Source organism: Anoplophora glabripennis, unplaced genomic scaffold, assembly GCF_000390285.2.
Source record: "Anoplophora glabripennis isolate ALB-LARVAE unplaced genomic scaffold, Agla_2.0 scaffold508, whole genome shotgun sequence".
NCBI lineage: Eukaryota > Metazoa > Arthropoda > Insecta > Coleoptera > Cerambycidae > Anoplophora > Anoplophora glabripennis.
In genome coordinates, this window is record NW_019417487.1 from 131,991 (window position 1) to 154,948 (window position 22,958).

General features: G+C 33.4%; 1 protein-coding gene across 1 annotated transcript in view; it reads left to right on the forward strand.

Annotated features, from left to right (window-relative positions):
- Positions 1-339: 339 nt before the first annotated feature.
- Positions 340-22,958, forward strand: part of LOC108911806 (protein lap4) — a 212,075-nt gene continuing 189,456 nt past the window's right edge. Inside the window, exons 1-2 of the mRNA XM_023456349.1 lie at positions 340-638; positions 697-814. Of these exons, the coding sequence (XP_023312117.1) occupies positions 477-638; positions 697-814 (280 nt within the window). The 5' untranslated portion in view covers positions 340-476. The remainder of the gene's footprint in view (positions 639-696; positions 815-22,958) is intronic.

Below are 22,958 nucleotides of genomic sequence, written 5' to 3' on the forward strand. Positions count from 1 at the left end.
ATACGAATGCCTAGGTAGATGTGTAAATAATAGGAATTAAAAATTTTAAAATTAATTTTCTTTTTATTTTGTTGGCACCTCTAAGAAATTAAGTCCATTTGTACAGATCCAATCTACTTAAATTCTAGGGACATGAATAGATAATCAATAAATAAAGATTTTGACGATTTTGTTTTAATCTTCTTAAAACAATTCGAAATATTTTACTTTCATAAATGACTAGGACTCGTGATTGGTAGAATTCGCCATTTAGCAAGAGAATTAAGTTCTATGAGTTGGCACCACTGAGCGAGCAGGGCAGCCGCTCTAGGGTTTTTTAGTTTACTAGTTGCGGGAGTGGTGCTGTTGCGAGTGGTGATGGTCCGTAGACGTTGTTAAAACCCGTGTTTTGTTTAAAAATGTATATAAAGTGACAAATGGAGTGTATTAGTGTGTGTTAGTTTTACAATTATGAGTGAGGTTTTGAGTTAGCCGAAATGTTTCGTTGTATACCGATTTTCAAAGGCTGCAACAGACAAGTGGAGTTTGTTGATAAGAGGCACTGTTCTTTACCCAATGTTCCCGAGGATATTTTACGCTATTCCAGGAGTCTGGAGGAACTCCTCCTAGACGCTAACCACATTCGCGATCTTCCAAAGGTATTGCGATAGAACTATCGAAAAACGCTGATGTTTTAATTGTTTCTTTCGATTTCAGAACTTCTTTCGCTTGCACCGACTTAGAAAATTGGGACTTAGTGATAATGAAATCCACAGGCTACCCCCTGACATCCAGAATTTCGAGCACCTCGTCGAGCTCGACGTGTCTAGAAATGGTAAGTCTTTAAAGCACGCATAATATCTCGCGAAAAAGAAGCTGGCTCGACCGGTGAGAAGAACCGGTTCTCAGGTGCATTTAAACTGTCACAAATGTCACTTAATTGTTGCCATCACGTCCATATACCTTCGCGAAAGTAAAAGCCTCACTTGTTTCTTTGTTTTGATAAAAAACTCCGCTTTAAAAGCGCATAAATCATTCAAAATTAAACGATTAGATCATCAATTACTGGCAATGTTTATCAAATAAAGTTTCCCAGCGATTTTTTTTTAAGTAGACGGCACTAATCTTATCTTAACAAAAATATTCATGTCACCTCTGCTAGGTAAGCTTTCTCGGAACGATGCGTAATTGTTTCGAAATATAAGGGCACCAAATGGAAGCGGAACAGGACGTGTTAAAATTCAGCAACCGTTTCGCCGAACCAGAAATAGTACATGAATAAGTTATAAATATTATTCTTTTGTGTTGAATAGGTGTGTACAATAGAGAAAAGCGTTTGTGCAGTACGTTTTTTATCTGGCCTGTCGTTCGCACCTCACTTTCATCACGTCATAACGTAAATAGAGTCGGCTGATAGGAATGTAATACATCTCCACCCACTTTCCGAGATTATCGCGGCATACACTGTGTGAATAAGCGACAATGCCGCTGCGGGAAGCGTAATTAGTTATTGTTTATTCCCCTTGTTGCAATTTGCCTTGGTATTCAGACAGGAAAGTGCAATAGATATGCAGGTATTTCCAAGCAATGTCCAACTCGCACCTACACGCTTGATTAGGGGCCGTGGGTCGCTAGATCGCCGGTTATAAAATGCCTGCAAATAATTTGCCCAGCATGATTTAATTCTAATTGAAGATTGATGTAAATTGTCTCTAAATTAAGCGGTAAAGTACTTATTGTTTCAAAATACACCTCGGGTTATAACGAAATTAACATAATTAACTAGGTCACATGTATTTGTGTCGCCTTATATCAATTTGTTAACCAATGTACCTACCGTTTGCTGAAAAAATTCGTTGTATCTACGGATTCTAATATTTTTTTTTGTAAATCACTGTACAGAAACGTTTGGTTTATAAATAAGAGCAAGAGTAATCATTTAAAAATGAAAACAGTGATTATTTTATCATAGTTGATAACAAATCATTTCTTCTAACTACCCAAATTATGAATTCATAAACTCAGCAAAAAAAATAAGAGAGCGGAAAAAATTTCCGATTTTTTTAGTGATTTTTGAGACTAATTTCGTGAATAATGTATTTTACAAATCTTTTTTCGATTTTTCGTAACTGCCCATGGGCTCAGAAAAAGTTTTTCTGGCTTAGTCATTTAGCCTGTTTCCTCAGCTTCAATTTGTTTTTTTTATTGTTCCTCAAACATCAATTAATCATGATTAATATGAAAGAAAACAAATTTTTGCGTTATTTTTCTCACAGTTTCGCTTTAAACACCGATAAAAAAAATCAAAATTTTGAAAAAGAAATTCAATTTAAAAAGAAAAATCAAATTTTTCAAAATTTGTTTGCGTTATCTTTTTACAATTTCTCATTTCAAATGTCCAAATGTTGGAAATTACAAAAAAAATTTGAAATTTTGAAAAAAAAATTATTTGATATCAAAATATTCAGAAAATTGTACTGAACATTTTCTGTACAGTTTTAATGCGATTTCTTCTTAGTATGCCGTATTTCATCGAGTTAAAATTATTTGCATTTATTTAATTTTTTACACGCGTCGGTATACGAATTATTTTTCCGAAAGATCTCAAACCTTTTAAAAAAACAATTTTTTTTGAAAGCTACCAATTTTTCTCGTTAAAAAAAATAATCTTAAATTTTATTTACAAACTTTTTTTCGTCATTTGATAACTACCTACATATATTCATTTAAGTTAACAAAATTTTAAGAAAAAAAATGTTTTCAAAATTTTGAATTTTTTTTATCGATATTTGATGAGTTTAACGAGAAATTGAGAGAAAAATAACGCAAAACAATTTTGAGCTAAATGACCCTGGTATTGATTAAGCCGGAAAAAAAATTGAGGCCATTAGTTTTGAAAAAAATAAAATGTAAAATTTTTGAATTGCATTATTTCTTTTGATTGCGCCGAGAGTGATGCTCAAAAAAAATTTAATCTCGAAATTTTAAAACTAGAATCCAAGCTTCAATATGTTTTTTTGTTTTTCTCGATACGACCATTCACAAAGTTACAGCCTTTCAAAAATCACTAAAAAAATTTGGAAATTTTTCTGCTCCCATAATTTTTTTTGACGAGTGCATTTTATGCAAAAAATACTTGTTCTACAGAGTACCGCTGTTTAAAATATACAGGGTGTCCCGTGACTCGATGGAAGGTCGTATTCCTTGGACAATTTTAAGTCGAAAGTGCCTTATACACTTTGTCCAAAAATCAATAGTTAAGGTGTTATGGGCAATATTAAGTAAATCTAGTAAAGAGCATATTGAATAGTAATGTACCTAATGTTTTATTAATTACGAATTTTTTTATTGCTAACAGAAATTTAATAAATGATTTGGTTGAAAATGTCCCTCCGTTGCCCCACAACACATTCTTGCTCTTCTAATAATTGAAGTTCTCTGAAGAGTATCTGGGTCATCTGGTATGAATGAAGCTGCAGCCATAATATTTTGAATTAGCTCATCTCTGGTTTGTGGTTTATTTGAATACACTGGCACTAGACTTTTCATGTGCCCCCAAAGATAACAGTCAAGAGGCGTTAGGTCTGGCGACCTCGGAGGCCAGAGAATTGGACCTCCTCTTCCAATCCACCGGTTAGCAAAGTCACCGTAACAATATGACAAAACAATCACATCTGGATTTATTTACTGTTAAATATATTATTGCCCGTAACTCCTTAACTATCGAGTTTTGGACAAAGTTTATAAGGCACTTTCGACTTAAAATTGTCCAAAGAATACACTTAAGCTATGGCTATCGAGTCTCGAGACACCTTGTATATACTCATTATCATCCTGTATATGTACGTTGAAATATGACTTATCTATTTAATAAATCTAGCGGATCGCTAACGCTAATTCACGAAACGTGTTACGGTTTTTTCGCGGAACTGTTCGTGCGAACAGTGGGCCTGTCTGTACCGCCCTTTAATAACAAAGTGAGGCCCCCTGGTCGTACGTATCTAGTAATCTAGCGTCTCGACCAGGCCTTGTGGGCGAACGATTTTAAAATTAAATTTACAATGCCACTACGGGCTGTAAGTAGCAATTATCTTCGATGAGATACAGCTCCGCTCTATCTGGAGGCAGATGGTTATCGTAGATCTCGGCTAGGTGTTGCTTTTTCAGCTTTTTTTCGGCATTAACCGTATCTCTAGTTCTTCCAGAAGCGGTTGTTGATTATGAGATATTACATAATGTCCGTTTCCTTTTCATCAAGTTTAAAATTTTATTTTTAATTCTGCAATTAGCAACAGGCATCAGTGATGTATTCTCCTCGTTATTTATGACCTCCTCCCAACGTTCAACAAGTTTCTCGATGCCTCTTCTGTAGAAATCCTCCAGTTTTGACTCAAAAAACTAATCCATCCAAGCTCTTAACTCATTGTCGTTGTAAAAAAAACACTGCGTAAGGAATTTGACAAAATCAGAAGGCGCGAGGTCGGGTGAATAAGGCGGGAGGGGCAGAACTTCCCAATTCAACTCCCGAGTAACCGTTTTAGTCATATTGGCGATATGTCGTCGTTCATTGTCATGTTGCAAAAGAACGTTGTTATTGGACATAGAAATCTGCGTTGACGGTTTGATTGTCTGGTGAGAGTTTTTGCTAAAGAATCCCTTTCCACCAGACGCATAACATTGTCTTTCGAGGATGATTTTTTGATCTTGTTCGAGGTTTTACTTGTTTTTTGGCGCTTTGCGCTATTTTAAGTTCACTTACCGACACCATTTTTTACCACCAGAGACAATACGATGAAGAAAACGTTCCTGATGACCACGTGTTGATCAATGAGGACAAATCAAATCTTATAACCATTGTTCATTTTATTTTATGTTACATACTGCTATGATCTGTACATCTTTGGTGCGCGAACAATTGGATACAATTATAGAACAGACTCTAGAACAGGGAACCAAACACCAAATTTGAAAATACTGTGTAATTACTCGATTGACGCGAGCAAAGCAAAAATTTAAAGTTCTGATAAAAGAGTTAGGCACAAATTTCGAAAAGAAAAACTGCAATCATTAATTAACCTGGGCTTACAAATTCTGAGTTATATTTTATTATTTTTCGTCTGTTAAAACCTATTAACAAGTAATGTAAAAAAGCCGCGTGCCACCACTGGTTGTTATTTATTCTAATTCGCCCCTTATTAATTTCAGTAATGTTTCGTATGTTCTAACGTACGAATTGATAAATGTGGACCAATTTAAAAAAGATATCCTTCTTCATAATCGCACGGAAAAGATGGTTGACTTCAGAAGCTGTATTAGGCGAAGTTGACCTTTTTTGTCGACTCGATTTGCCAATAAAGCAAACATAGAATCGTGGGTCGTGAATTTAAGCTTTCCAAAAGCCTTGGATGGGCGCGTTGTTTGTTTCAATATAATAAATATAATCGTTGCTCAAACATCGGGGTATTTGGGCGGTAAGGTCAATAGATACCGGAGAGTTACCGTTTGTGTAAAAATAAATTGATAATTCCGGATTTATAGGACTTGTTTAGTGTTTGATTAACATAGCTTACACTGAGGAAAGGATTTAATGAGAAATAAAATTTACCAGAGCCAATTAGATTATTTATTTGGGGTTAATAAGGTGTTTATTTGAACGAAAATACAATATATTTACTTCTAAAAAATAGTTTCAAGTCAGAACGAATTAAATTATTTATTGTCCACAATTAAATATTTATTAAAAAACATATTTAATTGGTATATTCTACTTACTTTTATTTAGGTAAATATTATTTTTTGTTAATTTTATTATATTTTAGGAAATGGAACAGAAACTATTAGCAGTACATTTTTATACATTTTGGTACATAGTTATCGTGTTTACTTATTATTACTAGTGGACTTGAAACTTGAAGGTTTTTTCATGTAATGGGTAGAAAATTTCTGTTCTTGACTGTTATCACCAATTTAGAAAACTATGCTTTTAAATTAATTAACATGAATCCTATTATAACATCCTACAAGTAAATGACTAAAATAAAATCACTCCCAATCATTTTAAACGAAATAGAAATACCCCATAAATATATATTTTTTTACCCTTGTGTCAACAATTTCCGTTGTGATTAAGGCTCGATTAACTAACCAGGCAATTAAATTATGAGTTTCAGTGAGGTCTTCCAAACCTCATAATCATCATCATAATAAACTATACATCTTATCTATAATTAATAATATCTCACACCGCGCACTCTGCTTGCACAGTAATGGCTGATGCTGTTCTACTTTACATGCTCCGTTCATTGTTCTCGGTTGGGCATTGAGTCATGTTTAATTTTAATTATTTATTGCTTAAAAGTGTTTAGATTTGAAAAATTGTTTATGCTTAAGTAATTATTTAATTCTGGAAAACAAATATTTTGTATTTTATATTAATATTTATGTAACAATAATTAAGAACAATAAGTATTCGATATTTCCCAAAAAACTACAGTTTCCTGCTGGTTTCAAGCAATTTTTCCTCAGTGTATGTAACATTTATGGTATACAGTTTATTTTCGAGGTATAAGGAATGAGATATTCCCAAAAATTCACACAGAAATACTGACCACACCTTTTTGTGAGGAGTGATGTTCACTTATTCGTCCCATGCTAGCTTCGAATTAGGTATACAGGCTACTTTTTACATTGACGTTTTAAAATGTTACTAGATCGCAGTTTTTTTTTTAATTGATTATTGAAATAAAATCCAGAACATATCAAAATAATTCTAAATGATTAATTAACGAGGTACTTCTGCGATTCTGCAGGTGACGTCCATCTTTGTTCTAACGCCGGTAATAAAACATATGAATGCTCCAGTCGCCTATTATGTCACGGCTGTCTAAATTTAGTAAGTCGTGTGTCAATTCGCGACGCCTCAAGACTTCGCAGCACACTAGGTTCGAGGCAAAAATGCACCGCGACATGAGGTGCACAGTGCAGTTGGCCTTGAAACGGTAAAATTGATATGTATGCAGCGATTAGGTACTATTCCGACAGATATTGCGTGCCTCAGGGCAACGTTGCCATATCTATCGTATTTACAGGGTGTATACCACTCTGGAAAACATGGAATAGATTACATCTTAAGGAAACACACAGTTAATACCATCGACAACACTTAATGGAAGATACGGAAAGCCTTTCCCAAGACCAGATGCATGAACGACGTCTGTATCACCTATATCATATGTTTGTTGGTTGACCGTCATTATGAATTAATTTATGCTATTAATATTCCCATTTCTGTTTTTTTAAATCTTTACTGAACCATAATTAATTAACACTACACAAGGATCTTGAAAGATCTTAGATATACAAAAAAGTTTAAATGGTCAAAGTACAAGAATCTGAAAATCTTTCATTCTAGCTGTAACTCCAATTTGCAGTTCATTTGACAAAACCATTCTCTGATTACCACTTAATTTTTTTAATGTTACAACAATAACTATTTCTATTTGAATAAAATCCAATATGGTGTCCATACGAAAAAAAAATTAAGTTATATTTCTGAAAATGTTGGTTAAAAAAGAAACTATTCCAATCGAAAAAAGAAGAAAAATTATATTGAATGCGTTCAAGATTTTTTTCAATAGGAATACAAAACGAAGTTACAGCTGCATTTTATAAATTACATATTTTTTTTAATGAAATCCAAATGAAGTAAATTTAACATTATATTCTACGTTACTTTTTCCACACTCAAAAGAATTATATAAGAAATAGTTTATTTTCGCCACCAACTCCTACTGTAGAACAAATTTCTTTACTTAAGTAAATGTATATTTGTTAACAAATATACATAGGTACTGCTTTTAACAACAGTAATACTTTTTCCATTACTTCGGTTTCCACACAGGATGTCTCGAAATACAACGCGATTAAAAGTCACTTCATCGGTTCTGATATGATATCAATTATTATGATAAAGTTAATTAGTTAATTAGATTTTTATTAGAACATATTACGTATATAATTAATACATCTATACATACGTCTACTTTTCCTGGTGCCTTCAGGTCTGCTAATATTTCTTTCATTACTAAAAATTGTAATCCGCAATAGTAGAATCTTTTTTTGCAGATTCTAAAAGTTTACCCTTTAATTAGTTAGTATGCCAAAAATCAATTTTTTATTTCGACGAGAAATGTGTGAAATAAATTAATGAAAACAGAGCGCGGAAAAACGTTGAGCAACCATTGCCTGACGTCATAATACCGGTACGGGCGACTGGCAGAGCACTCCGCTCGCGCTCGCTCTCATCTCATTCTGTGTTAATACATACGGTGTGTGGTTCGCTTGGCAGTTTCGGTAATCATTGTTTTTATGTCTAGATGGGTCGAAACCGAGGATTGTACAAATATTGTATATGTAGTTCCAGGCTGCAAACGTACCTCAGGATCGACTACGAATAAAATATTTATTTCATTACTGAAAAATGAAAAGTTTGTGTGATGTTATCCACGGTTTCCCCAGCCACAGTATGCAACTAAAAACCACCTTCGTTTTTCTTTGGTTGCACGTCTAGGGGGTTGTAAAATATTATTATTTGAACATTTAGAGCACAATTTTCAACTTTATGTCGGAAAAAAAAATTTCTACCCCATCTAAACGTACCAGTTCAAAAAAATTTCAAAATACGTCCGCGAGAGGGACCTATAAGCATCTCAGAACCACCCTCGTTTTTCTTTGGTTGCCCGTCTAGGGTGTTATAAATATTATTATTTAAACATTTAGAGCAGAATTTTCAAATTTATGCCCAAAAAAAAAATTTCTACCCCATCTAAACGTTCCTGTCCACAAAAATTTCGAAATACGTGGCCAGAGGGACCTACAAGCAATTTATTTAAATAATAATATTTTACAACCCCCTAGACGGGCAACCAAAGAAAAACGACAACGGTTCTGAATTGCTTCAAATACTAGTCAAAGTACTACTGGCACATACACGTCGTCGCATACATCCACAAGTACCGAGTCTAGTACGTTGGGTACATTTGTACAAAAATGGAACGCAAAAGAAAATGTAGAAAATTGAACCATTTACGTCATTAAGAAAAATCCAAAAATGTATTTAGGTATTCCAAGTCATTCTATGTTTATAATAAATATGTTGTGTGAAAAATGCATTTCAACAAGACTTGATGTATATCTCTTATACACTCTATTTATACACTTAAAAATATAGTTATATAATATAGGTAAAAGTATAGCAAATATCTACACATCTCTCCGACTGCTCGCGACTTGATCACCGAATGGCCGGGTATCGTGACGACATTGCGTTTTCCCGCAGTGTTGACCTTTTTAAGGGTCTTACAAATTCAAAATTAAATATATCACTTATTATTAATCCTATTTCTATTCAGGTGGTTAAATACTATCAGAAAATGAAAGAAAAAGTTTAAAATTATATGTCACTAAATGTACCTATTATTTCCGCCTTTGAAAATACATAGTTCTGTTGTATTCCAGCATGCCAGTCTGGTTTTAGATCACAACATAGCACCACTCTGATGAGAAAATGGTAATTTGTTTTGTTGGATTACAGTTGGGCGTTTAATACCTTAGATGTTGTTGCAGGTAATTAATAATTTCTTGCATGATCGCAACCAAAAAATAATTGTTGATTCAAAGGTGTCTGACATCTTACTTATAAATTTGCAAACAGAGCGAATTACCGAGCGGCTTTTGCCTGACCTTGGGACAATTTGTAATAACGCTGTTTCGCACGTCCCATTTTTGGTGCTCTATGCTCATAGTATACAATGCTACTCGACCAAGCAAAGCGTCAAACTCACACACAAACGATAATGAAATATACGCCCAACGTCCCTCAGTAAAAGACTTGGATTGTTCAGCGGCACGCCAGACCGACAGACAGGACAGGCATTAGGGTCCCGTAGATACGTATAGAATAAATTGATCGATGCGAAACGTCTGAACGAAATCAAAGTGCCGACAGCAGAATAAAACTGCTTCTTTACATAAGCTATGCTTATATTAGAGCTTATACCTCCACAAACAGGATTTTTTTTTAAATTTACCCGGAGTATTAGGGAAATTTTTCGTCAAAATTTAGTATACACCTCGCTTCGATTCCAGTTTGAACGTGCGACGTGCTTTAATTTGTCTTTGTTAACGTCGTTAATATTTCCTACGAGCACTACTGAAAAGAAGGCAAACAGTAGTAAATCTGTCTGTTATTCAAACAAACAAAATTATCACATTCGTGTCGTCGACGAGAGAAACTAGTTTTTTTACGTTCAGCATTCGTAACAGATTGAGCGTATACATATAGTGGCACGGTACGCTGATCAAGAAAGTAAAAATCTTACGTAATGTCTTTCGACGGAATCATCGCGTACCGCCTACTTCCATCGTGCCCGTTTCGAACCCTTCAAATTCTCATCACGATCGAGGCGGCTGCGGCGATGGCGATTATGAATACTTTTACGGCCATAGGGGGGCTTATAATAACTTTTATTGTCCTCGTAACAATGCGGTCGACCGCGTGACGTCGCGATTTGGTTTCTGGGATGTCACAATGCTACCAAGATCGAATTAAAAACTATAATATTGGAAGAATTACTCGTCGCGACGATTTTCGAGGTGACCAGGGATGAGATGAGAAAATTTGCAGGATTGGAATTTGAAAATTTCGATGAACGCACAGTTTCCGTGAAAGAATTATACAGGGTGGTTACTTCTCAGGGTGCACTGCAGATCGTCTAAAACTTAAAAAATACTTAAATTGTCGACTGATTCTTGAAATATCCTAAAAGACAGACTTTTCTTATTTTTTCGATATCTTTTTTTATTTGTAAAAGCATTATAATGTTTGTGTAATTAATGAGGTTTTCCAGGTTTGCCTGCACTGTTTGGTGGTTAGGGTTTACCAACGTAAGTCGTTCCTGGGCGTACATGCGGTTTTCTGAATAATAATATGCCGCCGCCTCCTCTCTTGCACAACTCTCCGACTTTTGAGGTAATCGTCATGCTATTAGAGCGAGGGGTAGAGATATTATTTATTATTATTATCTTTAAGTAAATTTAATAGTGTCAAAAGTTAAATTGACTATTGACACTATTAGTTTATTTACAACTGCAGGATTAATATCCCGGACAAGTGACATTTCTCACATTTTAATTTACACCTAACGATAATATTGCTCAATTGGTATCAAATTCTGTTAACTCCATGGCATCCTATTTTTTTTTACCTAAATAAACCCCTGTTTCTACGCCAGTGGCGGAGGAAAAATATCTAATCCGACCAATCTATAGTACTTATATGAGTATAAAAACACATTGTATAATTTTTAATTAAATAGAAATCAGTTGCGTTTAACAACTTTTTTTATTTTATTATTACGAAATATTTAACACTGTATCTTGATGAGGAAGTATTTGTAGATCTATGTTTAGATATCCTCTACTTTTTATATACACTAGACCACTAGAGGAATACATTCTTGAGAGGATGCTTTATAATTTTGTAACACTGCACATGTGTAAGTCGACGCGTTTGTTGTTATTTGAAACAATTTCTAGGCTTGTTAAATCCTCAGTTTCCCTATTTTGTGCACCATTAGATGGAGCATAAAATCCTAAGTTGACCTATTTCATAAAGAGTAAAAAAATATTAATTCCATAATTTCATTAAATTATAGTTCCCAGGAAAAACAAATGATGATTTCTGTTTTTTCCTCCGAAACAGAAAATTTAAAAAATTGAAGGAACTCGAAATAAAGATACTTGAAAAATTATTTTAGCAGATATATTTTTCTAGAATGAAACATTTTATATTTCAGTAGGTATATTTTTGTATTTATCAGGATTCCCTCGGATTAATGGAACCGAAATACAAAACAATAAAAGTAAACATAACATTTTTTATTTAAAACTATAAAAACAAAACCTTCATGAGTAAACAACGAAAAAAAAGCAAAATATTAATTTTCAGTAACTAAAAAAGCATTGTTTCTTACAAAAACTTATCATAAAAGCGATCTAAAAAACTGCACTCGGAAAAGAAGCAACATACTCTTGATTCATTCTGAACATATCCGGAGTCTTTATCAGCCTCTTCTGAATGAAAAAGAAAACTTTAACAAAAGTTCAATGTTTCCGATTTATTCTGTTTTTTTTTCATTTCTTTTCCTAATTTTTCTGGGAGAAAAATGTTTTGTTTTCTAACTCCCAATTTTTCTGGAAATTTTTTACCTCTGCTTCTAATAGAAAGCAAATCGATTATGTACATATACCAACTTACATTACGCTATTTTCAATAATAAAATAAATATAGAAGGAATAACAAAATTCAACATTTCAATTTTTTTTAAGATATTTCGGGAATAATTTGAAATGGCATGAAAATGCATATTTTTTCGTGTAATTCAACTTTGATTTAACCAACTGGTAGAAATGTATACGCCCAGTTGAAGAATGCGAACGCGGGCAGTCGAAATAAAACACAGCTGTATTGGGCCACTGGGCAATAAATCTCAGCTATTGACAAGTGGTTGACAAATTGCCCAGTAGTGCAGTGCAGCAATTTGGAATTAAGGGGGGAAATAATATTATTACAACATGGCTTTTTGGAGACCTTTTGAAACGGAACAAAACGAAATTTACCACCAACATAATAAAATTGTTTGAGGACATAAATAATTAAAATGTGTTGTTGGCCAAATGAACATATAATAGAAATTTTCTACACATTATATACAACATATAAAAATTATTATAATTTTTCACCTTTAGCAGAAAACTTTTTTAGGGACGCCTATGAAAGTCATAAAATTGTATTGCCTGGCGTTTTTTACATGTTCAACTGACTTCGGAAAGACTATACAGTAAATGAAAATTCAAGAAATTTATCTTACCAAACATTTTAATGTTCCGCTGCTGCGCTCTGTTTTTTTTTTACCCATCTGCCTCACGGGGGCAGGAACCGCGAAGCCCCACCGTTAACCGCTGGAGGCCCCTGAAGTCCGACGATGTCGCGTGATGGATAATTAAAAATACCGGAAGGTAATTTTATGAGTCGGCAATGCCCGAAACCAGAAACCAGAAACCAGAACAAGTGACGAACGGACGACAGTCGAGCATCGAGCGCGGACGTGGTGATTGTTTATTTTCGTCTATTCTGATGGCCATGGGCGCCGTCAGAAATTTTTTTGAGACGGGCATGATGAAAAATATTCGGATGCAATAGATTATAGTAATACATTTTAAAATTTAACAGAACAACGTAGAAAAGTAACAGTACATGCATGGTAAAAAGAAAATAAACACTCAAATGCGTAATTTTACACAACGTATTGTGTATGTTCAATTCATTTACATTTTTTTAAATATTAAAACCATTGCAAACATGTAGAATGTCTGTAAATTTCCACATTTTTTGTCTGTGTACATAAATGATACAAAAAACGACACGGGACAGAAAAGTGAAGTTTAATTATGTACTTCCTTAATATTCAAATCAATTTCAATCAAATGATCTGTTATATTGTGACAGAAAGTTACTGTTACTGTAACTACATGAACTTTTATATGCTTTTGCAAAGATACCTTAATATTGGAGTCCTTTTTGTCGGAGTGAGTGTTTTTTTCGAACTTTTCGATCATCTTTATATGTGCGTGACTTAATTTTCTTACTGCATTTGCAAATGAAGTAGTAATAAATGCAATTATTCAATATATAAGTTTACATTATATTTAGTGATATAAGATAAATATTTCTCGAAAATCCAATACGTTTCGATTTATTTTCATCGTTAGATTGAATACGTATCTCGGATCTCAATAGTAGGTACATGCTAGATGTGTAGCCAAACCATAGTAAACAGTTTACGGTGTAAGATTGAAAGCAGCCTTGGAAGTTTACGATCCATAATTCATAGCGTTATGCCCATAAAAAAAAAAAATCGGCCCGAACTGAGAACTCGGTCGTAGTTTATAAGGTACGGCGCGGAATCTATTATCAACCGATTTAAAGGATGTGGTTAAACTGGCTTTTAAAATGAAACAGATACTATACTGATGAAATAATATGTTAAGTCTACATCAATATGGAGCATTCCATGCCAAAACACTGAGCTCGTGACCGGACCATTTTAATTTTCCTGATTTTTCGGTATTATGTATTTAGTACCCATTTAGAGTAGCTTACATGATTTTTTTCAAATTTTTATTTCAACATTTTAAGTCTTTTGAAGTGATTTTTATTTTTAAACCAAAAAAGTGCTTTTCGAAAGAGTGGCGTTTTTTATTTCTTCGAAAAATTCTCAAAAACATCGTCTCAATACGCATTCTCATGAGACAGGTTCTTAAAGTTGGTTTCTTTTTACGATTTTTTTTCCAATTAATTTTTTACAGATAATGTACGCTATTAAATCAAATTTTATTATACAGTGCTTTCGAAAAGTAACGAATAAATTCATTATTTTTTAAATTGAGAAGTTTTCGAAAAAATCCCCTGGCACGTCGATTTTGTTTTTAAAAATGGCACTTTTTGACACGACCCATATTTGTGACGTCATCGTTGTTCGGGATATGACGTCATCGACAATTTTTTTAAATAGGAACCCCCAAATTTTGACCATGCCATTTGAAAGAGCGTGTCATTCTACATACACATCATGAAAAATTATGGTGTTACATAACAAAAATTTCAAGAAAATAACGTTTGAAGATTTTAAAATTTAATTTTCACAATACTGAAAATGATAATGATTATGTAAAAATCGACTAAATTAAATGTTCAAATTGTGCACCGTTGGCTGCCTGACAGTATCCAAGACGGTTAATAAATTCTTTTTGGACATTATCAATAACTTCAGGAGGTATACGATGTATCTCGTGACGAATTCTTGCTTTTAAATCTTCTAAATTAACCGGTCTAGTAACGTATACTTTGCTTTTTAAGTATCCCCACAAGAAATAATCTAGGGGTGTCAAATCAGGCGATCTGGCTGGCCACTCAATCGGCCCCCTTCTCCCTATCCAACAATTTAGAAGATTTAAAAGCAAGAATTCGTCACGAGATACATCGTATACCTCCTGAAGTTATTGATAATGTCCAAAAAGAATTTATGCACAATTTGAATATTTAATTTAGTCGATTTTTACATAATCATTATCATTTTCAGTATTGTGAAATTTAAAATCTTCAAACATTATTTTCTTGAAATTTTTGTTATGTAACACCCTAATTTTTCATGATCTGTGTATGTAGAATGACACGCTCTTTCAAATGGCATGGTCATTGGGGGTTCCTATTTAAAAAAATTGTCGATGACGACATATCTCGAACAACGATGACGTCACAAATATGGGTCGTATGTCAAAAAGTGCCTTTTTTAAAAACAAAATCGACATGCCAGGGGATTTTTTCGGAAACTTCTCAATTTAAAAAATAATGAATTTATTCGTTACTTTTCGAAAACACTAGAATGAAATTGCGATGACTAATTAATAAAAATACCATAGTTTTGAAACTAATATACAGGGTGACTCAAAATTCAGTACAAAGAATTTAGGGACGTATTTTTGATATCAAAATAAGACTTTTTTTTCCTATAAACGTGGGTCAAATGCTTAGTTTTCGATATACATTATTTATTTATTTTTTTATTTTTTAGGAATAATTTCCAAACAGATTTAAATGTTGGCATAAAACTTGTGGTATGGAGGTTTTTTAGGATGCTAAATTTAAATATGTCATTATGCGCCTATAAGGGTGCGCTTGAATAAAATGGCCCTAACTTTTTTGCTACCCTGTGCACTGACGTTTCGTATTAGTGCATTTAGTCCTCTATCAATTTTAAGCAAAAAAGGCATACTTGGTCGAAATCTCTCATGCCAACCGTTTTCGCGATATTGGCTAATGAAAAGTTAATTGCACACCATATTTTCAAATTTTATAACTATTTACGGTTAAAAATTTTAAAATTTACTTTGGACTCACGTTTATAGGAAAAAAAGTCCATTTTGACATCAAGAATACTAAATTCTTTGACTGAATTTTGAATCGGCCTGTATAGTCATCATTAAATATCTAAATTATTATTAACTAAACATTCTGATTTTTTTTCAATATTGAAAAGTTTATTTTGCATAATATCATATTACTTGTTATATTTTTGACCATTTGTATTTAGTAAAAATCAGTGTCATTTCCCAAAAATTTCGGAATACAGCATCATTCATTTTCACATCTCAAGATTTTTAGGGTGAATTTTCTAACGTCTTTTATTTCTTCAAAATTTTTATACCTGTTCCACTTTGAAATAATATTCTATGAAATATTGAAACCCAAAGAATAATATTTGTTGATGTAGATTGTAGACTTCTGACCTTGAACATTTGTCTAGGATCAAACAAAAAACGTTTTATTAACATTTGATTTTGTATATGGACAAATGTGTTTGTTTTTTAATCAGGCGTGTGTTTAAAAATATTTGTGTTTGAACATAGTTTGAAGATGTAGATTAGGCTTTAAACTGTTGTACAGTAGTACAGTCAACGAAGCTGAAAATCAGCTGTAACTCCGAATTCTTTGAAACTGCATGGATTTGCATGAAAATTTAGAATAAGGCTTATCTTAGGTTCAAGTTCAAAAGTGACATAAGCTCGATTGACGCTTTTTGTTTTTTAGAGGTAAAAACTACCCCTAAGTGAAAAAAATGCAAATAACGTTTTAAGCATTTTATTGATAAAAATCTTGTTCAAGCACAAAGATTAAATAATGTTCCATGTTATCGAACATGTTTTATGATATATTTGATCTTTTCGACCCTTTATTTAACCCTTAAAAACTACCCCTATGCAAAAAATAATGATAAAAAATTACTTTTTAAAGATTTGGAATGATTAAATCGTGCAATTATTTAAAATAAAAGTTACCTTATAGCTAATAAAAGAATTTTTCCCTTTCAACTTCTAAAAACCACTCCTGTATTGACAAAAATGATAAAAACATAATTTTTTAAAACTTGGAATGCTTTAACGGTGAAGTTATTTAAAATAAAAATCCCTCATTGCTTATGAAATAATTTGTATCTCATAACACTTTTCAACCCTCATAAATCACCCCTGTGCTAAGAAAATGATAAAAAATTAATGCTATAATTGTGCAATAATTTACAATAAAAATTCCCTTATATTGTTTATGAAAGAATATTTTACTTTTGCCGTTTTCAACTCTTATAAACTACCCTTTTACCAATATTAATGTAAAATATTTTTATTATAATCGATTTTTAAATATAATCAATCATAAAAAAATTGCTACGCTGCATATAAATAATCACACTAAATTTTTTTATTTATTTTATTTGTATATTTAAATTTAAATATAAAAATGTCATTGGTATTTTTTACTATAACTCGGTTAATTTTGAAGCTATAGTATCCCACAAAAAAGCATTTTAAAGATAATTTCAAGAGCTGTAAGATCGTTTGCATATAAAACCTTTTAAGTCCTTCGTTTTTTAAAGGGAAAGGATCGAAGGGCTCGAGACAGGTCGTTTTTTCACTAAAACGGATACTTCAAGCGGCGATATCTCCTTTATTTTTTATGCTATAGGAATAAAAAAAGCAAAATATTTGTTGAAAAAAAGCTACATTTTTGTTGTCTATTATTTTATACGTATCTTTCATAGTTTTAGAGTTATTATATAAATAAGGCAATTTTTTTTTTTAATAATGAAAAATACGTTTTCAACTTTTACCGTACATTATTAAAAGAAATACGCATTCTAAACCGGTCTAACTTCAGGATCGTATGAAAAACACAAAAACAAAACTAATTGTAAAGAGTTTACGATTAATTTTAATTCTGAAGGAAATGGTACAGCGTTCACTGCTCATTTTTCCTTAAAAAATATGAGCAACCCATCTGTTTTTGACGATAACTCCTTCAATTTTGCTCTAATTAACTTTTATAAGTTAAGGTCTTTTTGAGTACTACAAAAACTCCAGGAGCGTTATACACGTAAAATAAATATTTTTTCCGTTATTTGACATTGAATACATCGATTCGAGTATTCCCCCCAAAACAGTTCCCTTCCACTAACCATATTTCGCTTTGTATAGGACGTACAACACTTTTTAAAAAACGATTTTCTTTGTTTATTTATAAGCTACATTTTTGTGCATTACACTTTTTTTAATAAAATGCGCAGTTTTTGAGTTATTCGCGAAAAATATGGTGAGTGTTTTTTTTTTCACTCAAAATTCCAAGTTTTCGATCGTGAATAACTAAAAAACTATCGATTTTTCGAAAAAATTCTTCGAATATCGATTTCCAGCGTTATTTTTGAAAAAAAATTCCACCCTCGAGAAGGGGTGTCAACCCCCAACAGGGTGGAAGCGTCAATCGGCGCTATGTCACTAATGTTCATTGACCTTTTCTCTAACTATCTGCCAAATTTCAAGTCGATCGGTTCAGTTGCAAAGAATTCGGAGGTGAAAAGCTTCAATGACTGTACTACAGGGACAATCAATCATTTAATTAACTTGTGGTTTTGTTTATGGGCAACTGTATTTGTTTTTGCTTGGTGCATTTGTCAGAATCATTTTTATTTTAGAATTGTTTGTAGATCCGGACCATGTTTTAGGATCTCTTTACTTTTAAATTATGCTTACATTTAGGATTCTATTCTTGCATTGGTGTTTGATCAATACGAAACTAATATTAGAATACTTCAAATTCGCTAAGAGAAGTTCTGTTGGACTTGGGGAAACTTCAACTAAGAGATAAGAGATGTCAGCCGTCCGATTGTTAAAGTTTACTTTGTTTAGAGAACAAAAAAAAACGACTCGCTCCACAGTTCAGACGTTCCATAGTAAGTAATTCATGCCTAGAAAAGCATTGTGCCAACTTGGCGAGACTTTCCCACAGTGTAAAGTCTAATGCGTACGTAAATCTGCAGACGAATACGATTTACATAATGTGCCGCTTGTATAAATAGCATTTTTATGGAATTTTACCGTAAGACATTGTTCGAAATCAAGTCCCCCTTGTTCTTAAGCAATGATGTACAGGATGTAACTAAAGTGTTTGATCAAATTTCGTTGGCAGTTTCAACCCACAAATTAATAAAAGAAGTTTCTATAAACATATGTCCGGGAATTTCGTCTTCAAGGTACAGGGTGCTCAAAATTAATGGTTATATTTAATTGAAATACAACCCAAAAACACTAATAAATTAATTACAATCACAATTAAATTAACGGAAAGATATCCTCGGACTTCTCCTCTGTGTCGACAGAATTGCCCGGAACCGAATAAACGCAACCCAATTGACGTCACACACCAAACACCAATGAAAGTCTACAATTTGCTGCAGCAGAAGAATATCTGGTGCAGCAAATTCTGGATGGTCGCTGTTTGTTAAGCAAGTACATTAGTTACGTCACTATAAAAAAAATGTTCCAATCGTGTTTTAAAATAAATTGAAGGGATGCACCCAGAACACAACAAATAGTTCATCCGGAGAATATTTTTAGTTGCGTTTTTCCTTTTTATGTTACAGATACCTCTCACAACAGCTATGACCAGCTTTCACTTTCATTTTTCATACTGCACAGCTAGCATAGCCGTTATTAATATGAACCTGATTTGTCCGTGACTGTATTATTATTTCAAGGAGTTCGAATCACGCTACCATACATATAGCGCTAAGGCCAAGGCTGTAAACATAGTAATTTTTTATTTGTCGAGCGTATTGGTTTAGAATCTGAACGTTTGTAATGTATGCGTACCAGATTCCCATAAAATTTAATACTACGTTTGTAAAATGTATTATTATAACAAGTATTCGTTCTTATTGACGTTATTTATTACAAATAATTTTGAAATACATGGTGGCCAAATGAAAACGAAACAGAGCCATTTTCAGGAACTGCAACAAGATTGTAGAAAAACGCTCAGACCCGTCGATTTTATATTAAAGTTGGACATTCTTTGCTGGTATTTTTGATTCCTCCACTTTCACCCCCCAAGCAAGGGTAAGCATCACCCCAAAATATTTAAATGGCATTGGGGGTTGAGTAATATTTCTTTTGAAATCTCTTACAATTCTTTTTACAACAGACTTTAAATTTTTCAATTCCGCCCAAACTCTGAAAAAAATTTACATTTTAAAATTTAAATTATATTTAGTTGCTTACTTACTACTTAGTTGATTAAATGTTCAAATTGATGACCGCCCGCTTCCATACAAGAATAAAGATTTTGTTCGAAACGTTCGCGCACATTCCGAAGCATTTCCGGAGTGATTCGACGGCATTCGTCGACGATTCTTTGACGCAAATCTTCCAGCGACGCTGGCTGTGTTTTATAGATTTTACTTTTTAGGTATCCCCACAAAAAGAGATCAAGGGGCAATAAAGCCGGTGATCGTGAAGGCCACTCAATGCTGCCTCTTCTCCCAATCCAATTCCGTAGAAAACGTTGGTCCAAATACTGACGGACAATTAACGCATAATGCGGAGGAGCACCGTGCGTCCTGTTGAAAAATCAAATGATCATCATACTCTGGAACATTTTCAATAATATGAGTCAAGGCAGGGTCAATAGCGTCTTCCACTAATTGCAAATACATTTGGCCTGTCAAATTACCAGGTAGAAAAAAAGGACCCACCAGCCGGTCACTGAAAATTCCAGCCCATACATTTAATTTTTCCGGTTGCTGTGTATGCACCTCTTGAAAAACTCTTGGGTTTGAATCGGACCAATAGCGGCAATTGTGACGATTTACCGTCCCGTTCAAGAAAAAACTACATTAATCAGAAAAACAGATGTTAAAAAGGAACTGTGGATCGTTCCCTGCTCGCTCACTCATTATTTTCCAAACGGCGGTCATAATCATCCTCATGAAGTTCCTGGACTAAATGTATTTTGTATGGACGGAATTTATTCTTCATCAAAATGGTTTGTATGCTAGTTCGATTGATCCCAGGCACAAATGCCAGCTGCCTCGTACTTAATGTAGGATCAAGATGAAGTTGTCCCAAAACTGCAACTTCACTAGTTTCATTAACTATAGATTTTTCAATTTCTCATTTTTTATTGGCTACGTTCCCTGTCTTTTGAAATTTTCTTAATAACTAGAACATGCTTCCTCCTGACATGTCGATCTTGATGTTGTTCATTAAATAGATGAGCTGTTCTATTCGCACTTTTATTGTTCATAAAGTATAGTGAAAGGATATCTACCCTTTCCGCGATGGAATAAACCATAGTGTTTAATTTTCAAAAACACAATTAAATAAACTACCAACCAACGCTTCCAAATAATACTAGAAAATAATTTCGAATCCACTAATTTTACGTTCATTGTGTGTATATAGCATTCATTTCTGTTTTTTTCTATTGTGTATTTTTACGAAAGTGAACAAATCGCCAAAAACCAATATAACGCAAGAAATACTAAATTTATACCATTGGCGTACTTAACTCGAATGACTGACATTTTACCGGTACTAATTGTTTGTACACAAGTTTCAACTTTAAAATCTAAATTCTTAATAAGTATTGGGCGGAATTATAAAATTTAAAGTCTGTTTTAAAGAGAATTGTAAGAGCTTTCAAAAGAAATATTACGCAAACCCCAATGCCATTTAAATAATTTGGGGTGATGCTTACCCTTGCTTGACGGGTCTGACCGTTTTTCTACAATCTTGACGCAGTTCCTGAAAATGCCTCTGTTTCGTTTTCATTTGGCCACCCTGTAAATTGCGGCGTGCTTTAAATAAATACATATTAGTAAAACAATACAGAAATATTTTTATACAGGGTGTTTAATAGCAACAGCAATAGCAACACTGCGCAATTCTAAATCAAATTTAATTTTTTAAATGCAATCGACACCGAAGCACCAAAATTTTCGCCACAGATTGCTTCTATGTAAAATAGACCAGTAACAATTTTTAGGTCGTAACATGTACATATACAGAGGCATAAAGGTATCTTGACATACGACATAGTATTTCGATTTTTTTTCCGCTGATCTGAAATTCGTCGCTATCGACGAACGACTGTTGGCAAACGGCGAAAAAACCGGTACCTGCAGATCGGAATGCCGTCCGTCGCCGTGGAGAAGGCGACAGCGGCTCGTTAGGAGACCTTCCTCTTGAGTATAAATAACGACCCTCGAGCTAATAATAGCGCTGCGCTAAAAATAGGGTGCTTCCTCTAGAGCCGATCGACCGTATTTCGGACGGAGTCGGCTGGAATTGTACTTGGTTCTCCCAGAGGACGAGAAGTACGCGTTTACCTGGAAGAAGGGCTCGAGAATTTCACAATTCGTGTATATTTTTGAAAATATGTAGTTGTACAGGTATATTACCGGAACTTCGTATAGTTCGATTTTGAAAAAATTGGTATTTGAATGGAGATTCTTGAAAGTCGAGGTGTCTGCAGGCACGGACTATGATAGAGGTCCATTCGGTAGATTTTTTTTGCATATTCCAAAAGTTTACCCATTAATTAGTTAGTATGTCAAAAATCAATTTTTTGGAAAAATGATAGCTCTTTCAGGTTTTGAATCAAATTTCATGTTAGACATACAGGGCAAAAAGTTATTAACTAAATTTTCGGTAAAATTGGTCGTAAGTGGCGCCCTCTACAAGCGATGCAGAAATAACAACTCGCATTCGTCGCCTAAAAAAATATAGTTTCACAAATTTTCAAGTTCCTAACCTACATATATTCAGAATAATCGCAAAAAAACGATTTAAAATTTTAACTTTCAACACCCTGTATTTCCGAAACTATTAACTTTCGGATAAGGCATGTTTGCGACAATCGTCACCATTTCACGTGTAGTATCTTCAGCTTTCAACTTTCCCATTGTTAATGAATCACCCTGTATGTCACTGAATGGGCCTGTTTGACAGATCTATTGTTCGTAAAAGCAAAT